The sequence below is a fragment of the Carassius auratus genome, chromosome 31, assembly GCF_003368295.1.
Source record: "Carassius auratus strain Wakin chromosome 31, ASM336829v1, whole genome shotgun sequence".
In the NCBI taxonomy this organism is placed as follows: Eukaryota; Metazoa; Chordata; class Actinopteri; order Cypriniformes; family Cyprinidae; genus Carassius; species Carassius auratus.
In genome coordinates, this window is record NC_039273.1 from 8,499,841 (window position 1) to 8,518,281 (window position 18,441).

Sequence of the window (18,441 nt, forward strand, 5' to 3'; positions counted from 1 at the left end):
TGTTGAATTAAAAACCCAAAACTGCAGCGGGTCAACCAGACTCACAAACACTGGCTGAGTAACAAAAATATGAACACCACACAAGGCTTAATACATTCATTTTTTAATTCAATGCATAGATGGGGCAAAAAAAAAAAAAAAACCTTAATGAATCAATGATAACCGTCTGATGTCATTTTAGGAGACAGCAGACATGGCCAAACCTCCACACTGTGATATTAGGCTGACATAGCCTGATATGACCATGATTTCAAACAATTTCAGAGAGGCAGCAATCAAAACCCATGGCATAACACTGTCTGCTATTATTGTGATTCGAGAGAAATGTTTAACTTGAATGGGGCACACACAGCCCCAATAGCATAAATAGAGGAAAGATAAAGAAAAACAAATTCCCATACCATAGACTGCAAAATTATAACGTTTGCGGATAAAATGCATATTCTAAAGGCAATAGTCTTCTGTCTGAATTTGTTCAAATGATTTATCACGTAAATTTAATAAAAATGCTTACAGCTTATCTCACATGTATAAACGAGAAAGAAGCATTGCATTATACGCTTAACTTTATGATTCATTGTATGTAATTGATATTAGTGTCTTAATTCTAAATCAAATGCAAATTGTTATAAAGCAATACGTTAGAAAACTGTAAGACTTCGTAATACGACTCACGAAGTTTCAGGATGGTGTGAAATGTCGACAAGCTTTGAAATTAAACCGTAAGCGACTTTAAAGTCGTTTTGATTCGACACGTAAACCGTCAACAAACTTGTGATATGTTGATCTGAATCTGATTAAATATACCCACTGCTTTTTCACGTCACAAACTGTTGAACATAGATGCAACAAGCCAAGATTTTTACAGAAATGCAGTTGGAGTAGTGGGAGAACGCTTTCAATACATCCAGAGATGCGTTTCCAGACACACCCCGGAGCGGAGCGGGAGTGTTTTGCTATTCAAAGCGATATGTGAAGAGATGTTACCTGTGAGATTGCTCATCTGATGTGACGCTTATGTTGCATTTTTGAAAACGTCTCCCACCGAAAGACTTGTGCAAATGAAAAAAAAAAAAAAAAAAAAACGCAATGCTTTTTATTTTAAAGAGGACATTTGTTGTTGTTATTATTTATTTATCGTGTCAGGTGTCAAAATGCAATACATCTTTTTAACCCTTAAGTTAATTCCTGCCTGTCGAACTAACCGATCTCCAGAAATCACATATGAGAAATTAAGATCAACAGATAAGAATCAGACGAAAACCATCTTACCTGACCTGTCCAGTTCACCTCTCATCGACAGATTTCTGGCGGATCTACTAAGACATCCGGTTAAAAGTCCTTCTATTCTCTTCGTATCCTTGCGGACAATTTCGTATTACTCTAATGTTGCATTTAAAACATATAGCTGAATTCCAGCAGTGGAATCCAAGATTCAATCAGCGGGTGAAGTTTGCGTTGAGCGCGCGCCTCGGAGACGCTGGGCGCGCTAGGAACTGTCCGTGGTGCTGAAAATGCGTCGCGCGCGTCATTGGATTCCTTGAGATTTTTTTTTCAAATTTTGACTCCCTTGACTTTAAAAAAATTCTTAAAAGCACTAAAGAATACTAGCTTCACTATGCTTACAACTTTTCTAAGTATTACAGAGCGTTAAGGAAATGCACATGAAAGTTTCAAAGCATAAGCCGTTAAAATGCCAAATTGACGACTATAAGAGCGCGCGTGCATGCTCTGATAGGATTACATTTGCCCTGATTTGGTGTCTAACCCTATCAGATGGATTCCTTCAACTGAAAAACAACAAGAAAAAGTGGACATGTATGCGTCTCCAATTCACCGATCTCTGGCACTAAAACATCTACAACGGCATGTCTAACCAGTAACAGAAATGATCACTGACCGCATATAGTGAACTGTCGAGACAACTATGCTGACAACTTGACTCAGTCAGTCTGTTCTAACTGCTCCGCGAGACACAGAATATGTAACTATGACGAAAGACGTCAGATTGTGTAGAATTTTTTAATTGGCCAGACCAGTCTGCGACGGCTATGTATTAAGGTTGGCTTGTCAGAATCACACATTATGAGATCAATGTCCCATTTCAGGTCGATAGACAAGTTTCAACATAACACGTGTGAAAAGCGAGCGCGAGGGTACAAGCTCCCGTGAGAATTTTCTCAAACTGAACATAGCTTGCTTGTTGACCCTTTACGCATTGAGCCAGTCATATCCAATCTCTTATCAATGTCTTAGAACTTGCGAGAGATTAATATGTTTTCGAAATCCCCAACGTCCTGAAAATAATAATACAAAAGATTACTTAAAGATGGCATATTCCTCGATGGATCCTAAACACGTAAATTACAGTAAATATTAGATTGATATACAATAGAACATGGTGTGCAGTGAGCAGATTCAGAGACCATTTAAAGAGGAAAGAGTTGTCCCAAAAATGAAAGTTCAGTTATTTACTCACCATCATGTTTCGCCGAACCCCAATGCATTTCTTTCTTCTGTGGAACAGGAAAGGAGATGCCAGGCAGAAATGTTAGGGACTGACAGCTTCAGTCACTCTCATGGCTTCCATAGAAGTGATCAGTGACTGAAGCTGTCATTCTACCAAACATATTGGAAAAAGGACAGGAACTTGAATTTAAAAACTAACCAAACTCCAATTAAACAATATCATACAGGTAATGCTACTGTGGATACACCCTCTGGTTGTTGTTCATTACAGCAGCACCAAGATAAAAAAAAAAAAAACATAACTCTAATGCTCCTCCTTTTCTCTGTTTCACCAAGCTCACAGCAGTTCTGTGACAAAGTGTTCATAAGAGAGAGTTACTGCAGGAGCCTTAGGATAAGACACTTGTATTGATCTGTATTGTCCATGGCAAACACATCCCCTAAACAGATGTACCATCATCTAATACAATTGTTCAAAAGGTTAGGATCAATGAGATTATTATTGTATATTTGTAATTTTTAAAGAAAGGAAAAGAGAGAGATTAATACTTTGACATTTTACTTTTTTTTTTTTTTTTTTTTTTTGCTGTTCTTTGAACGTTCTAGTCATTAAAGAATCAAATATATATACTAAGATTTTTTTTAGCATCAGATAAGTATATAATTACAATATAATTGTAATAAAATAATTTCTGAATTATCATGTGACACTGAAGTCTGGAGTAAAGGCTGCAGAAAATTCAGCTTTGCCATCACATGAATGAACTCTTTCTCTTTCTCTTTCTATACTAAAACAGACAGCAGTCATTTTAAATTGATGCAATACTTCACAATATTATGTTTCTATTTCTTTTTTACTTTACTTTTTTATCAAATAAATGCAGCATTGGTGAGCCAAAGAGACTTCTTCAAATCATTAAAAAAATCTTACAGACCACAAACTTTTGAATGGTAGTGTGCATATTTCATATCTTTGTTCAGTATGAAGGTTGCAGTAGCTGTTCAAATGAACACACAAACCACAAACACATCCACATTTGCCTTTCACATACTTTATACTTTCTTGCAGAATCACAATGTAAAAGACTGATCAAATGACCTGCTGAACATGAGTAATTGTCAGTATCACAAGATGAAATGGCAGTATGACACAACTGATATTCTAACATTCTTATGGAGTAAGAAAAAAATAATCGAAAACAATGCTGTTCCTCTCCTAATTAGGTTATGAAAAATGACAGATATAAAAATACATTGGGAGAAAATTTGATATATTTATAAGATATTTCCTGTATACTTCATGTCTTTGTTTGCATTGATGTTTTCTTTTCCCCCAAAAAAAAAAAAAAACAATAAATCAATTACATGCAGGGGGCACAAAAATAGTCAAATGAACACACTCCAACCATTAACAACATGCAATTTTTATTCTCATTGTTTTTCAGTTCTATTCTACAGCAAAAGACAGCATTTGGAATGAATTATTCATGTTTTGAAGCAAACACTACTGAATACTTCAGCTGTAGATCATGTTAATGAAATAAAGGTAAGCTCCATTTAGCTGCATTAATAATGTTACCTCTCTTTCAGATTGTGCTTGATTTACTTGCTGCCTGAATGTTTTTCATGATTACCGTGGGAAGACAGACAGATAATAGAGAAAGCAACATATACAATTTGTTTTTTAGAAATAAATACAAAGCCAAAGAATAATGTGTATTTCTGCACATTTTCCAAGTCTTTAATAAAATGTTCTGAAAGAGATAATTGCTTGTTTGCTGACAACAAAGAAGTAACTTTTCGGGGTATTTAGGGATGTTCATTTCAAAGGCTTAGTAAGAAAAAAACCTTTGATGATTTCAAAGACACAGACAAACTTTCTCCCTCTCACACATGCATCCACACTCACATATGCACTCATCATTCACCCACATTCCCTCTAATCTGCTTTATCCTTCAATCCTCCCTGTTCCCGATCGTTTCTCCAATCACAGGCGTCTGCTGTCCATTATGGTCTTCCTCCTCCACTTTGTTTTTCTCCTCCTCCTCCTCCTTCTCCTCTTCCACTTCCACGTCCAGCTCTTCAAAGGAAGAGCCACTGCCAACAGACTCACTGGATCCCTTGCTCCCTTGGTCCCCATCCTCACTCTGACCCTCTTCCTCACCCAGGCTCGGCTGAGAGATCTCCAGCAATGCGGCTGAGGCCTCTGCCACGTCCCTGCTTTCTTCAACCACTTCCTGGATCACTGAGCTCGACTTTTGCAATGGCTCACCTGTAACAGTAGTACATTAAGAGATTAATCAAGACTTTTCCCCCATAATGCAGAATTCCTCTTTACAATTACAATAATCCACAAGTAATCCACACCATAAAAGTTAAAAGCTCCATCTTTGTAAGAAACAAACTCGTCATTAAGGCATTTTAACTTCAAACCGTAGCTGGCCAGGCTTGCCATAGTCCATAGTATCGCTTCTTCCAGTGAAAGTCCAGCGCCCTTTTGTCCTCTCACATCAAAATCCAACAATTAGCAAATGTTCTTTTTTGGGTTTACTGTTCCTTTAACATCCATAGAAACCTTCCATTGCATAAAAGGCCTCTTCATAGAATCAGCTGCAGATTATAAAACATTCTTCATAAAAGTTTAATTAAAGGTTCTTTGGGGAACCGAAAATGGTTCCTTCACGACACTGCTGTGAAACCTCTTTGAATTTTTTATAGTGTAAATTATTATTAAAAATAAGCTAAGAAAAGTTACAAAACTTAGATTCTAAAACTAAATAAATAAATAAATAAATAAATGCAGTTTAAACTCCTGCTGTTACCATTGATAGCCTTTAGGGATCCTTTAATAGCATTTCAGCATCTGAGGGTTACAGTCATTTACTAACAGCAGTATAATTGCAAGATGCTGTTTTGTTTTCGTGACACACACCAGGTGAGAGTTATAACTGCCAAAAAGCTAAATATGAGCTAAAACAACCCCCCAAAGGCTGTGTTTGAGCCCAATTAAAAAATGCCTCCAAAGAGATTTCAAATATTTAACTCAGAATTAAAGGTGAGACGTCTGTACACAGCTGCAATTCTTGGGAGAAAAAAAAATAATAATTCCTAAAAGAGGAATAGAAGCTTTATGAATCAAGTTTAGTCATTACACAAACATATTAAACATGGCTAAGACCCAAAGCAGTTGTTTACATTTTAAGTGCTTTAACTAGTTATATTATTTTGGCTGTATATAGATTAAATAATAAAAAAAAAAATCTAATTGTTTGGATTAATCTTGCCAAAAAAGACTCAAAACAAAGGCACTACATTAATGTGACAAATAAAGAATTTAATAGACATTACAAAAGCAGCTTTACAAGTCAACAAACTGATTATTTATATATAATTGACCACAAGCCTAATAACACACCAAAATCCTTTTGTAAATCAAATTTGTTCTGTGAAAACAGGAAGAAGGGTAACTTCTTAACTAAAAAAAATAGACAAATAATTAAACTGGATTGAGTCAGAAAAAATATTTGGGGCAACAGGCCATGATCTCTTTGTAAAGTGTATTTTAAGAGGTTTATGACTACAAATCCTTGCTAAAACTATTTGAAAATACTTAAAATGAAAAAAATAAAGGGACTGAATCACAACGAGGATGGAGATGGATGAAAGCGGGAGGGGGAGAGGAAGGAAAGAAGAAAGAGAATTAGAGAGTCTATCTATTGTGTCTAAAACCAGCTATTAAAAACTTCCCATTTGGCCTAATTTCTTTTAGGCCAGCAGTGAATTTGACCTCTTGTCCCTCCCTGCCAGTATTGTTTTAGATGGAAAGGAAAGACCCCTCTCTCATCTAGCTCATCTCATCATATTAGATATGGCATCTCAATTAAGCAGCAGCTCTTGACTCATTGTGAAGATCTACAGGCAGAAAAGAGGAGCAGTGAGGGGAAGACCTTTTCAAACCCCATTAGGTGCCACAACACACCTTATACATTATGTGCCCACCACATAAATATGCTTAAATGTCATGCATTTTAAATAAATCCTCCCTTAGAAGCCTGAATGAATGGTCTTTTTGAATGAATGGTCGGTAATAAACTCCTGTCAAAGGAAAAGCCTACTCAGCTATATGCAAGATCTATATGCTGGATTTTATATATATATAAGTTTCTAGGTTTATTTTCTGAATTGTTGCAATATCGGTACATATAAAATAAGAAATTCATCAAAGAAATATTAAAATATATATGAAAATGTATATAGATATATGTATAAGATGACAAAGCTGAATTTTCAGCATCATTTCTCCATTCTTCAGTGTCACATGATCCTTCAGATGTCATTCTATTATTCTAATATGCTGAATTGGTGTTTTGCTGTTTATTATTTTGTGGAAACCTTGATAAAACATTTTTTTTTTCAGGATTATTTGATGAATAGAACGTTCTTCGACCAGCATTTATTTGAAATATAATTAATATGTAACATTACAAATGCCTTTACTGTCAATTTTAATGCATCCTTACTGAATAAAAACTATATATACGTGTATATATACGTGTGTGTGTGTGTGTGTATATATATATATATATATATATATATATATATATATATATATATATATATATATATATAAATTGTATTTACCCCAAATGTTTGAACAGGAATCATTACCAAAACCGTTCATTTAAAACCTGCTCGGTAGATGGAAGCTTCCTTTGTAAGTCCAAGTCACCACAGCTCATTTTAACCTCTCAGCCCGAGCATTTGAAAAACCTTTTAACAACCCAAAAGGGCACCGCTAAGATTAGACTGGGCTTTCCGGTCCTGGTGAATTTGCCTGTACTTGTCCTTCATATTGTGCACAGTGTACCCTTGCTGCTCTGGAGCATCACGACATTGGAATTAGCTCTGTTCACAGCTTGGATGACACCCTCTAAAAGATCATTGTCATAACCGAGAAGGGTCATTTGGGAGCACAAAGTGATGCTCAGAGGGGCCCTAATTCACCAGCTCTATCCAGTTTTCCTAATCACTTTCCGGCCCCTAATAACTCACCTTATCGTCATTATCGGGTTCATTTCTAGACAGCTCCCGGCTTGCATGAGTCGCAGAGTGTCATACCACAGGAGATAGACACAAAAGATTAAATATGGAAAATGAGACACTATGGCCATTAACCAGTACAATACGAGCATGATAATAAATATCACCGTGATATTAAACAAGTCACACTCTGAAAATTAGCTTCATGTCTTTTCATTGAACACACCATCTTCAGGAGGTCTTAGCAGATGAATTTACATACGCAAAGGGATGTTACGATTCACTCAGATTTCTCACAGTTTTTTTTTTTTTTAAATTAAATTAGATTTAAGACATTATAAATGTATAAATGAAAAGATTTCCTTTTATTCTTGCTCGGACAAATGCTTAACATTTATTTGTGAAATTTTTACGCAAACCACAAAACAAATAAATAACACACATAAAAGGAATCTCTTCATATGAACAAACTCAGGCTTTGTCTGTGCTCTTTCCATTCAGTTAGAGTGAGGCAACCACTGTATTTTAATCATGATCCAAAGAAAGATGTTGCATACATGCTGCATGAACAGTTTTTAATTAAAATTACAGTAGATTGTATAATTTCAATAATTTGAAGCAAAAATAGAATGGTCTGACTTTAACTTTGTGAATTTATGCTACATAAAACATCTGACCAAAAGATTTAAGTTGCTGTGTGAACAAGACATTTTGAAACATAGTTCCCCTTAGAGACACATTCATAAAAACTTCTACTCAAATATATCACATATCCTTTTGATATCTCAGCTGATTTGAATCGTCATAAATTTGTCATTATATTGTAAAAAACTTTTTTGTTATGTAAAAATTAGTATTTCTTTATTAATCACTTATTGAACACATATGAAGGGCTGAACTCAAATCTCAGTGCACAGTTGAAAAATAAAAAATACAGGTTTGGCACCAACAGGTAGGGAAGACCTTCTAGTAGAATATGAGTCCAGGCTCTTCAAATGGTTTGAAATCTCAACAAAGCTGAAGTATATATTTCCACGGAAAGCCTCTTAAAATCGCATTTGCCTGAATTAGTTTCTAAATTGGGTCCAGTGGGATTGTTAGCCGAGCGTCAGGATTTTTGTTCCGTAAAATGTTTCAAACAAAAGGGATTTTGAAAGAGGACAGGACTACGTAATTATAGGTACAGTAAAAGAAAGTGTGTTTTTGAAATTGGAGAAAACTAAATATTGTTTTAGAGGATCTACCAAATGTTATTATTTATTATGGACTCCAGTGATCTCATACTTTGAAGAGGCCATAACTCTTCCCCCAAATTAAAATTAATAGAGTATCTAAAATATGTATGTAAAATAATATATATATATATATATATATATATATATATATATATATATATATATATATATATATATATATATATGTATGTATGTATGTATAAGTGTGGGGGAGAGTGTAATATATATATATGGTCACCTTTCAATTATAAGGTCCTATCTCCCTTTTTCTAATCAAAATTGGGTTTTGAAATAAGTCTCTTACTTACCTTATTTACATTATGTAATTTTCTTTTTTTTTTTTTTTTTTAAGTTGTGTACATTTTGGGACTGATGTATGAAAGAGACTTGTTCCCCATATCCAACTATACTACTCTGAATGCAGATAGAACCTTATAAATTCCAAGTTGGCGACAGACAGACAGACAGACAGACAGACAGACAGACAGACAGACAGACAGACAGACAGACAGACAGACAGATAGATAGATAGATAGATAGATAGATAGATAGATAGATAGATAGATAGAATGGGGTATATTATTAATAAAAGAGCATTGATATACATATGGTTCCACTCTCTATTTATATAGCTAAAATGCCCTTAGTGTGAAAGCACAATGTGAACTGCTGCACACTTATATACTGCTTATGCATGTGGTGTGAACAAAGGTCACTGCACGTTCACATCGAACTCATTGAATTCATCCAATGAGCTTGAAATACCTACTCTGAAAAAGGAACGGATGGAGAAAGAGAGATGTGCTGAACTGCCCTGTAATCCCCCAAAGAAGTTTGATTCACAACCTGCACTTGTCAGATCCAGCTGAGCAGCTGTGATTGAACGGCCTTTAATTAAGAGAGCTGCAGGCGCACACACACACACACACACAGAGTTTAGCTGTTGTCCCGCTGGAGTAATGACTCTGTTTAGCTGTGCAGAGCAGAAAACAGCCCTCGGACTTTAGCATCAATCTTCACAGCCATTAGTTTTACTGACCACAGAGTGAATTGTGATCAACTGCCGCTGTGACTGAGCCGTGCTCTTTCATTTTTCTCAGTTTCACAGAGCTTGTCAGCTCACAACAGAGACATAATATGGCAAATAAGGTGTGACTACTGTGCAACAGCTCTGGAATAAATGCAAGTGACATGAGTGTCATGCAAACACTCACACGCCGTTTTAATATTGCTGGCAGGTTCTGATAGATTTATAACATCTGGGGTGACTGAAGAACTGGACATTGAACATGGCGATAGAATAAGCCATCTGTCTTTAACTGCATAAAGACACAACTGCTGTTTTCCTCTGCTAGACTGTGATATTTCTGAGAAAGTGACGAGATTTAAGAGACCGCTCTTATTGAGAATTGTTATGGATTGATTTTCATGATGCTTGTTTCTATTAATGGAATGTCTGCATTTCTTTCACACTATAATGCATGTAATATATAATATACTGTATGTATCAGAGCCTTGAAATCATGTGCTTTGAATCATACAATTACAATTAATTAATATTAATGTTATAATAGTATAATAATATTAAAAGAAAATGAATACCATCGCAATTTAATACTAAAATGTTTAATATTAAAATAATTAAAAATAAATATTTAATTTAAAAAAAGTTTTACTTTAATATATTTTTTTTTAAGCAATTTCATACTGATTATTAATGATCATGATGATAATGAACATGATTAATAATAATAACAAATACTAAAACTATACTATTTTTTTTCAATATGCTGTGGAATGATGCATTTGGACTTTTTTTATTTAAACATTAAATGTTTCCATTTTACTAGATTTTTTTATTTAACCTTTTTGAATATTTTAAGAATTTAAATATTTTAAATTAGTTTTAATGTAGAAGACAATATCATCACATCATCAAAAATAATCAAAACAGAAACTATGCAAGACCTAAAGGACTACAAACAAGAACTGCATATATGATTTGTTATTACTGTTCTGTTAAAACCTTAAATTTATCTCACAATTTCACAACAGGTTAAACAAAGCTCATGCTTATTTAAAATAGCAGACAAGTAATGAATGAACCTGCATCAATCCTAAACTCTCATCCTTAGACTGGGCCGATGAGTATAGTAACATACCTGCCGCTGACTCTGTGACTTCAGCATCTTTATGCTCCACTGTTTCCTCAGATGTTGTCTTCTCAAGCAGTTCAGGCACACAGAAGTCCTTCTGATTCTCCAAAGGACACATGTAATAGATCAGATCACCTTTGCATATCTCCAGGAATGGGTACGCATTCAGACTCCTTTCCTAAGAAGAAAAAAATAGCGAAAAATGATTAAATGTTGCATACTCACAATGTCACAACTCATGCATTTATACTGCAGTCCTATGCAGTGCTGAAACCACAGAAGATTTAATAAAAAAATTTTTTTATATATATAAAGAAATGAAAGAATTGTTCTTTTTTTTGAGCCCATTTGAAAAAAGAAACAAAAACTTCCTGTATTTTATTAGCTGATCATACATAACTGTAAATTTCTCTTGCATTTCAACTCCATCCACAGAGGTTTCTATTAAACATGTTAGCCAACATATAATATTTTTTCCAACATACAACAATAGCTTAGCTATGTAAACAAAATTAATGGTGACACAAAGTAATTAGCTCTTTAATATATTCAGTAGTTGTTAGAAACAGAAAGACTGATTCAGTAGAAGGTGCGAGCAGGACTGTGTGTGGAAAGTGTGCGTCAACAAACAAATACCACACACATCTATACACACTTGTAATCTGTGATGCCTGTGTGTTGTTCATCAACAAAGATTGTCAGCAATTAACCCTTTTTGTATGGAACTGATCAAATCTAGTGTTCTAATCAATACCCAATATTTATGAAAGCTAGAACCTTTTATAATTCGAACTTTCAGTCCTGCTATCGTACAGTACTAATTATTTCTGTTCATTATTGCTTAGAAGGGAATGACACTGTCCTCTTCAAAAGACCTTCAATGATGTCCTACCTCATTAGAATCAAACTTAAGTCAGACCTTTCCTGATCAAAAACACCAGCCTTATGACAACTTTGCAGCTGGACTAGGCAGGAGTTTACACCAATTAGTCTGATTTTAATGAAGCAGCCTCATTAGGGATAAGACTAAATGCCACTGTAATGATCTGAAAGAACAATGCGAAACAGTAAGCTGATCAGGCTGTTGAGCAAATAAAATCGCGAAGCATAAAATCATGGACTAAAGTTAATACATTTGAGACTATTATTTAGATTCTAGCATGTTTAAGCAAGAGGTCAAACACATTTAGATGTAAATAAACCACTGTCCCTTATCAAACTGAAGTTTGAAATCTTTATTTATGCATTTATGCACAGTAAGCCATGCCTTAGTTTCATTTTTAGATGCCATATATATATATATATATATATATATATATATTACATACAGTATATATATATATATTACAGTATATATATATATATATAGTAAAGCTCACATGTAACCAACATCATGAAGCTTATTGTTTAAGAATACATTCAAATGAGAACAGATTTAAAATGCATAAAGTAAGAATATATGAATATTGGATATGACATGCCATTAAACATCATGAAGGTTTCCTTAGAATCAGAATACATGTGCAGAAAATACTTTGCAATGTATGGTAATAAAAACACAGATGCTATAGCAACATCAGACAGGGCTGCAATATTCTTTTGCACTGTAAATGATTTGATATATATTTATATACATGGAGGATGTTATGTTCCACCGAGCCCTCAGGATAGAACTGTGCTTCCATAATAATACTGCCTCTTCATGCTGAGAGCTTTGTTTTGATACAGTAACGCTGTTTAAGGCCCATAGAAATGACAAGTGCCATTATAAAACAAGGTACAGATGGAAACAAACACATATATGTGCAAATATGCACAGGTGAACCTAAAAGACACATGCCATTCATTAACAGATAACATGATTAGATTTTAAACAATCATTTTAAGCCATCAAATTTATTACAGAGACAAACCTTTTAAGTGGCAAAATATTAACATTAGACTGAATAATCTTCATGAAATTGAATGTAATTAAACACTTTATTTTAGTGTGTTTGTTAAAGTGTTATTATACATTTAAGTACAGAGTTATATCAATTAACTACATTTACTTACTATATCATTAGGGTTAGGATGAGGGATTGGTTTAGGGTTAGCTGCATGTAATTATAAAAAAAATAAAGTATTACCAAAAAAAAAATATATATATATAAGGACTAGCTTTATAAAATATATTATATACAATTTATGTATGTATAATTAAAAAAATTATTGATATAATTATACATAATTTATGTAATATGTAATAAGGAAAAATTTAAATGTTACCAAAAAACTAGCTTAGGGACTAGCTTATCTTCAAAATAGGCTTAGCTTTTTGGTAAATACGTGACCCTGGACTACAAAACCAGTTTTAAGTACGAATAGTCCAAAATACATGGTATGGATCAAAATTACAGATATTTCTTTTATGCCAAAAATCATAGGGATATTCCATGAAGATATTTTTTTTTTAATTTCCTACTGTAAAAATATCAAAACTTCATTTATGATTACCAATATGCATAGCTAAGAACTTCATTCGGACAGCTTTAGAGATATTTTCTCAATATTTTGATTATTTGTCTGCACCTGCAGATTACAGATTTTCAAATAGTTGTATTTTAGCCAAATATTGTCCTATCCTAACAAACCATACATCAATGGAAAGCTTATTTATCCATATGATGTATAATTCTCAATTTTAAAATGAAACTTAACATTGGTTTTGTGGTCCAGGATCACATATAATTTCTTTATTTGAAATAATATATACCCCATTTCAAGAAGACAGTTAAAAGACTGAAGAGTAATGCAGAGTTGAAGATGTGTATCAGTTTCACTGTTCTCTTTCTCATTGCTAATTGAATGGTTGTATTCTAATCCTCAGTAAAAGAGTCCTGCTCTAAGCAGTATGAATCACCTGATACACAAAGACTGCAGCCCTTAGGGGCGCACATGCAAATGAGAGCACATCTCCTTGAACCAGGAGTGATAATGAGTGCGAGAGGAAAAAAACAAAGACAATCCACTCCACACTGTCACCCTCATGAAAACAATGGCACCAAAGCAAGAAATAAGAATAAGCAAACTGCACAAATCTGTCTGGAATGCTTTAGCTCCTTTACCATCAAGACTGAGCATTAATGTACTATATATTTAGGTAAGTTTCACAACATGTCACTACGATCCTTTCGAAGAATTTCAGTCTCTTATAGTAGTGCCATCTGATTGCTATCCATCAACTGCGTCAACTAGCACTGCAGTAATAACTATCTTCCAGACACCTCATTAGTGTAACAGCTTGTGCTCTCCATCACGGCTCAGAGCGACACTTTGTGACAGACAACAAGCAGTCAGCAGTCCAATATATATATAACAGGAATATTAAACAACCTTCACTCTTTTCATGCGTGTCATATAATCTAATAATGAATCTAATTACTACCTACGAGATGTAATAATAATGATTAATAAAGCAAAGAGCATGCTAGGTATGAAAGAGCCAGCGGTGCTCTGAGGAGGAAGTCTTTATGATAACATTGACTGTCTTTGTTAGCACTTCTGTAGCTGTCAAGGGGAAAACTAGTAATATTGTACTTTAACAGGTAATTAACCCAAGACCCCAATATCCTTTGCGACAGATATTTTAGCTCATATCATCGTGGTTTGTAAATTATACTGTCAAGTACTGAAAAACAAATTATAAAGATGGGGAATGAAACTAGTATGGAAAAAAATCTGAAATATTAAGAATATGAAGTTTCAGAAGTTTCTATGATATTCTGCATGGGTTGTGATGCTTAGCAAATGCCACTAATGCACTATAATTCAATAGTCAGTAAGTATCACTGTAGTAGTAATATAAAATAAAATCAAATGGATAACCCTAAAATGTTTACATATCACACACATATAACATATGCTTCTATTATAAGGCACCTGCACCGCTGAGAAACCAACATCTGTATATAAATAACACCTGGTGGTTCCAGCGTCATCCATCTCTCATAGCTCATTTATTATGTTGAATATCTTCATTTCACGTCCATCATAAAAATAAACAAATAACCAGCCACTAGATTAACCAGAGCCATTATAATTGAAAGTAAGCTTCCAACATAAACAGTTTTAATTACACAGAGACCATGCTCCATTTTCCTTGTTGCTCTTTTATACGAAAACACATCCTCGGTGGTGGCCGCTGGGCGAGTGTTACCCAGTCCAATGAGTCCACATGACTCCACTTACCCTGAGCCAGACAGGGTGCAATCAGGAGATAATGAAAGGGAAACATCACCTCCTCAGGAGGATGAAAAGTGTCCGGTTTACCGAAGCAAGCAATCATGAGAGCTCGACTGATGGGGCTCTTTCTGTCAAAGTGAATTCTACAGAACAGTAGCAGATGTTGTCAGGACTGTTAACAGCAAATACAGTTACAATAGCATCTACTTCAAATTAGAATTAAGCAAGTCATGGTGCAACACACCTCAACCAGCAAGTGGTTTGCAGTTTTTTAAAGATGGTTTAGCCAAGCCAAACTGACGTCTAAATGGTTTCTAATCAACCAGCTGGGCTCCCATCCAAATAAAATAAGGATGCACCAATATTAAACTGGCTGAAATAGATTTATTGATAATACGTTTCATCTGTTGGGAACTCAGAAACGAAGACCAGGAGACTCTTGGGTAATCTTCAGCAGGATTCTTTATTGAGAACGCTCTGCGTGGCGCTGCAGTCATCAAGAGGTCTAAATTGTCCTTAAGACATTGTAGATTATATACATTCAAGTGGGAGGGATCCATACAGTAGAGGTGGAGACCATTTTAACAAAGCATGCAAATGCAATCAGGAAGATACCAGACACTGGCATCTTCCCAGCCTTGATCTTATCAGCATAACAGTGTCATTTAAATACAGAGGTGCCTGACAGTATCACGGATACCTTCACATTATCATAGAGACAAAAGGCACAGCTGTGCCTTGAGCTTCAAGGAAGAACACAAAAACAAAAGGTTAATGTCTCAGACACTTGATTCTCCTGATTTGAGCTTCTTGGGTGTCAACTTTATTACCCCAAAAAGTCTGCTATTATATTGGAACCTAGATTTAACATTTTCTAAATTTGTAATCCCACAGTCCTCCCGTTGAGAGTTCTAATAACTCTCAAATAATACAAATTTAAACTTTCATAAGTCCATTCTATGGCCTATGTTTGTTAACATAAGCCCCATCTTCAGTCATGTAACTTGAAAAGGTTACAGGCACGTTTAACTTATTCTGTGTCTTATACTAGATTTACTTAGGTGTATTTTTAGAACCATAACGGTTGACACATATGGCATGGATGGTAACGCGTTGTACAAACTACATGATGACACAGAAAAAAATCATGTAGCATAAGAGTGGAAGTCTTGAAGTCCATGGCGTAAGAATAGCTGTGAAGTCTGTTTTCTGTAGTCCATTTCGCATGTTGATTCACTCAGATGACTCTTTGTCCTCATGAAGCTTGTTCATGGATGTCTGAAGTGATGCTTTACACCAGGGTGTCACATATGGAAATGACTTCTCATGCACGCATACCTGCAACACAAGAAAAACAAAGAAAACAGCAGACAAGCAGTATTCATGCATAGACATTTTTAGACTTCTGTTGATCGTATAGTGGTTTTAAGTCTGGTGATCGTATAGTGTTTTTCTCAAACTAGTTTTAAGTAATTTGACACCTATGGACCAGTGAGGTGGGGATAAAACTACGGATAGGGGAAACCTATGAGGAAGTCTTCACCACAGGGTTGGCCCCCGAGGCCTGTTGCACTTCGGTTCTTCCCTGGGCTCCTCACTGGTCTGTGTGTAGTCTGTCCCTGTAGCTGCTGTGTGAACTTAACTGGGTAACATCTCCATCCTCTAATGAAATATCAGTCATAACAAGACATCATAACCCAAAAAAGAATAGGAGTGACTGGAGTGTGCTTTAGTATAGCTTTGAAGGCTGTGAGTGTACTTAACGTTCTTTCAATGAAAGGAAGTGACAGTCAACGTTTTTACAAAGGATGTTTCATCTTTGTTGTACATTACTGGGGAAGTTAAGCACTCACAGCCCTTACAGTTAACACCTGAGCAAGCTGCTCCAACAGTTAGGTGACGTGGGGAGGGGCAGATTCAGAGTGGTAAGTAGACTGAGTAGGAGCTGAGTAAAGCTGTTCATTTCTCTTAATGTCTTCTTACTTTTTCTACACTCTTTCATCCAGTGTCCAGTTTTACCACAAAAATGACAACTGCCCTCCTTCCTAGGACTTCTATGTTTCGGTCGGTTCTCTGTTTTGACCTGAAAAGATGCTGCTGCAATCTTTACTCTGGCTTTGACATCAGAGTTTCTTTCCCAAGTAGCTAAACTGTCTAGATTACTTCGGAGAGTTTTGTTAGACCAAGTTAGATCTAAGAATGGCAAAGCTTTTCTGTACTCAGCTACAAGGCCATCTGACCAGATGCGAACTAATGGTCCCTTGTCCTCTAACACACTTTCATTATCATCAATTATTCCACTGTAAGTTACTGCTGACTGACAAAATCTTTCAGTGTATTCACTCACAGTTTCAGCCTCCTTCTGTACACAACTAGTGACCTTTGACCAATCCACTTTTGGTCCAACAATATTCTTTAACTGTCTCAGAACTCCCTCTCTCAATTCATCTTTACGTGCATGTTGTAGTTCAGAAGTAACAGCAGACTCAAAACTGTTGAATTCAGATTCAGTTAGAATTTGTGACATCAGCTGTGTGACTTCTGCTAACGACATGTCATAGAGACGCATTTTGCTGATCAATGCTCTTCTGAATTCAGTAAAATTTGTGCGTACAGGAGGTAAGCTCTGGGATAGTCTCTCTATATCTTTAGGTCTTAGCCCTGTGGCAACAGTTTGTACTTGGACAACAGAAGAGTTGGCAGGAACACTTTCAGTTCCTTCAATCCTCTGAGATCTTTTCCTCGCTCCACATACCTTTACTGAATCTACAGTTACATCAGTTACTGACTGGATGGCTACATCTGTTTCAAAGAAAGCTTGTAAATCAGGATGATTGTTATCAGTCTGACTAACTTCTTCCACATCAGTTTTTGCTGCAGCTTTGTTGCGATTCAGTTTCTTAGTCAAAGAGGATACTCTGGCTCTGAGCTCTTTGATCTGTTCCTCTAGTTCTGAGGTACGCTGAGAATGTTGCGTAGCTAGTGCTAAACCAAATTCTCTGTGGCAGCAGATAATGCCTTTCGCATTGTTTTTGCGAATACATGATCCTAGTACCTTTTTACATTCTTCAATTGACCATACTTTTTCTGGATCAATACCAAATTTCTTTATCAAATCCAATTTGACTGACTCTGTCACTATTGAGTCCATGTGCTGTCCTAACAATGATTTGAACTCACTGTCTGTCCATGAAGGAGTAGCTAGTCCACCTTTCTTAGTTGTTGGAATCGGATTAGGATTTCTTCTCAACATTTTGTAATGTCTTTCTGACACAAAAGGACACTTCTAACACAAACTATTAGCACTTAATGCTAA

At 35.3% G+C, this 18,441-nt stretch overlaps 2 protein-coding genes across 2 annotated transcripts in view; both read right to left on the minus strand.

Moving 5' to 3' along the window:
* Positions 1-2,849, minus strand: part of LOC113050454 (metabotropic glutamate receptor 2-like) — a 40,286-nt gene extending 37,437 nt beyond the window's left edge. The window contains exon 1 of the mRNA XM_026213419.1: positions 1,273-2,849. The gene's annotated coding sequence lies outside the window, so the exon portion shown is untranslated. The remainder of the gene's footprint in view (positions 1-1,272) is intronic.
* Positions 2,850-3,505: 656 nt separating this feature from the next.
* LOC113050455 (testis-expressed protein 264-like) overlaps positions 3,506-18,441 on the minus strand; it is a 53,982-nt gene continuing 39,046 nt past the window's right edge. The window contains exons 3-4 of the mRNA XM_026213422.1: positions 10,908-11,079; positions 3,506-4,742 (exon numbers count right to left, since the gene is read on the minus strand). Of these exons, the coding sequence (XP_026069207.1) occupies positions 4,426-4,742; positions 10,908-11,079 (489 nt within the window). The 3' untranslated portion in view covers positions 3,506-4,425. The remainder of the gene's footprint in view (positions 4,743-10,907; positions 11,080-18,441) is intronic.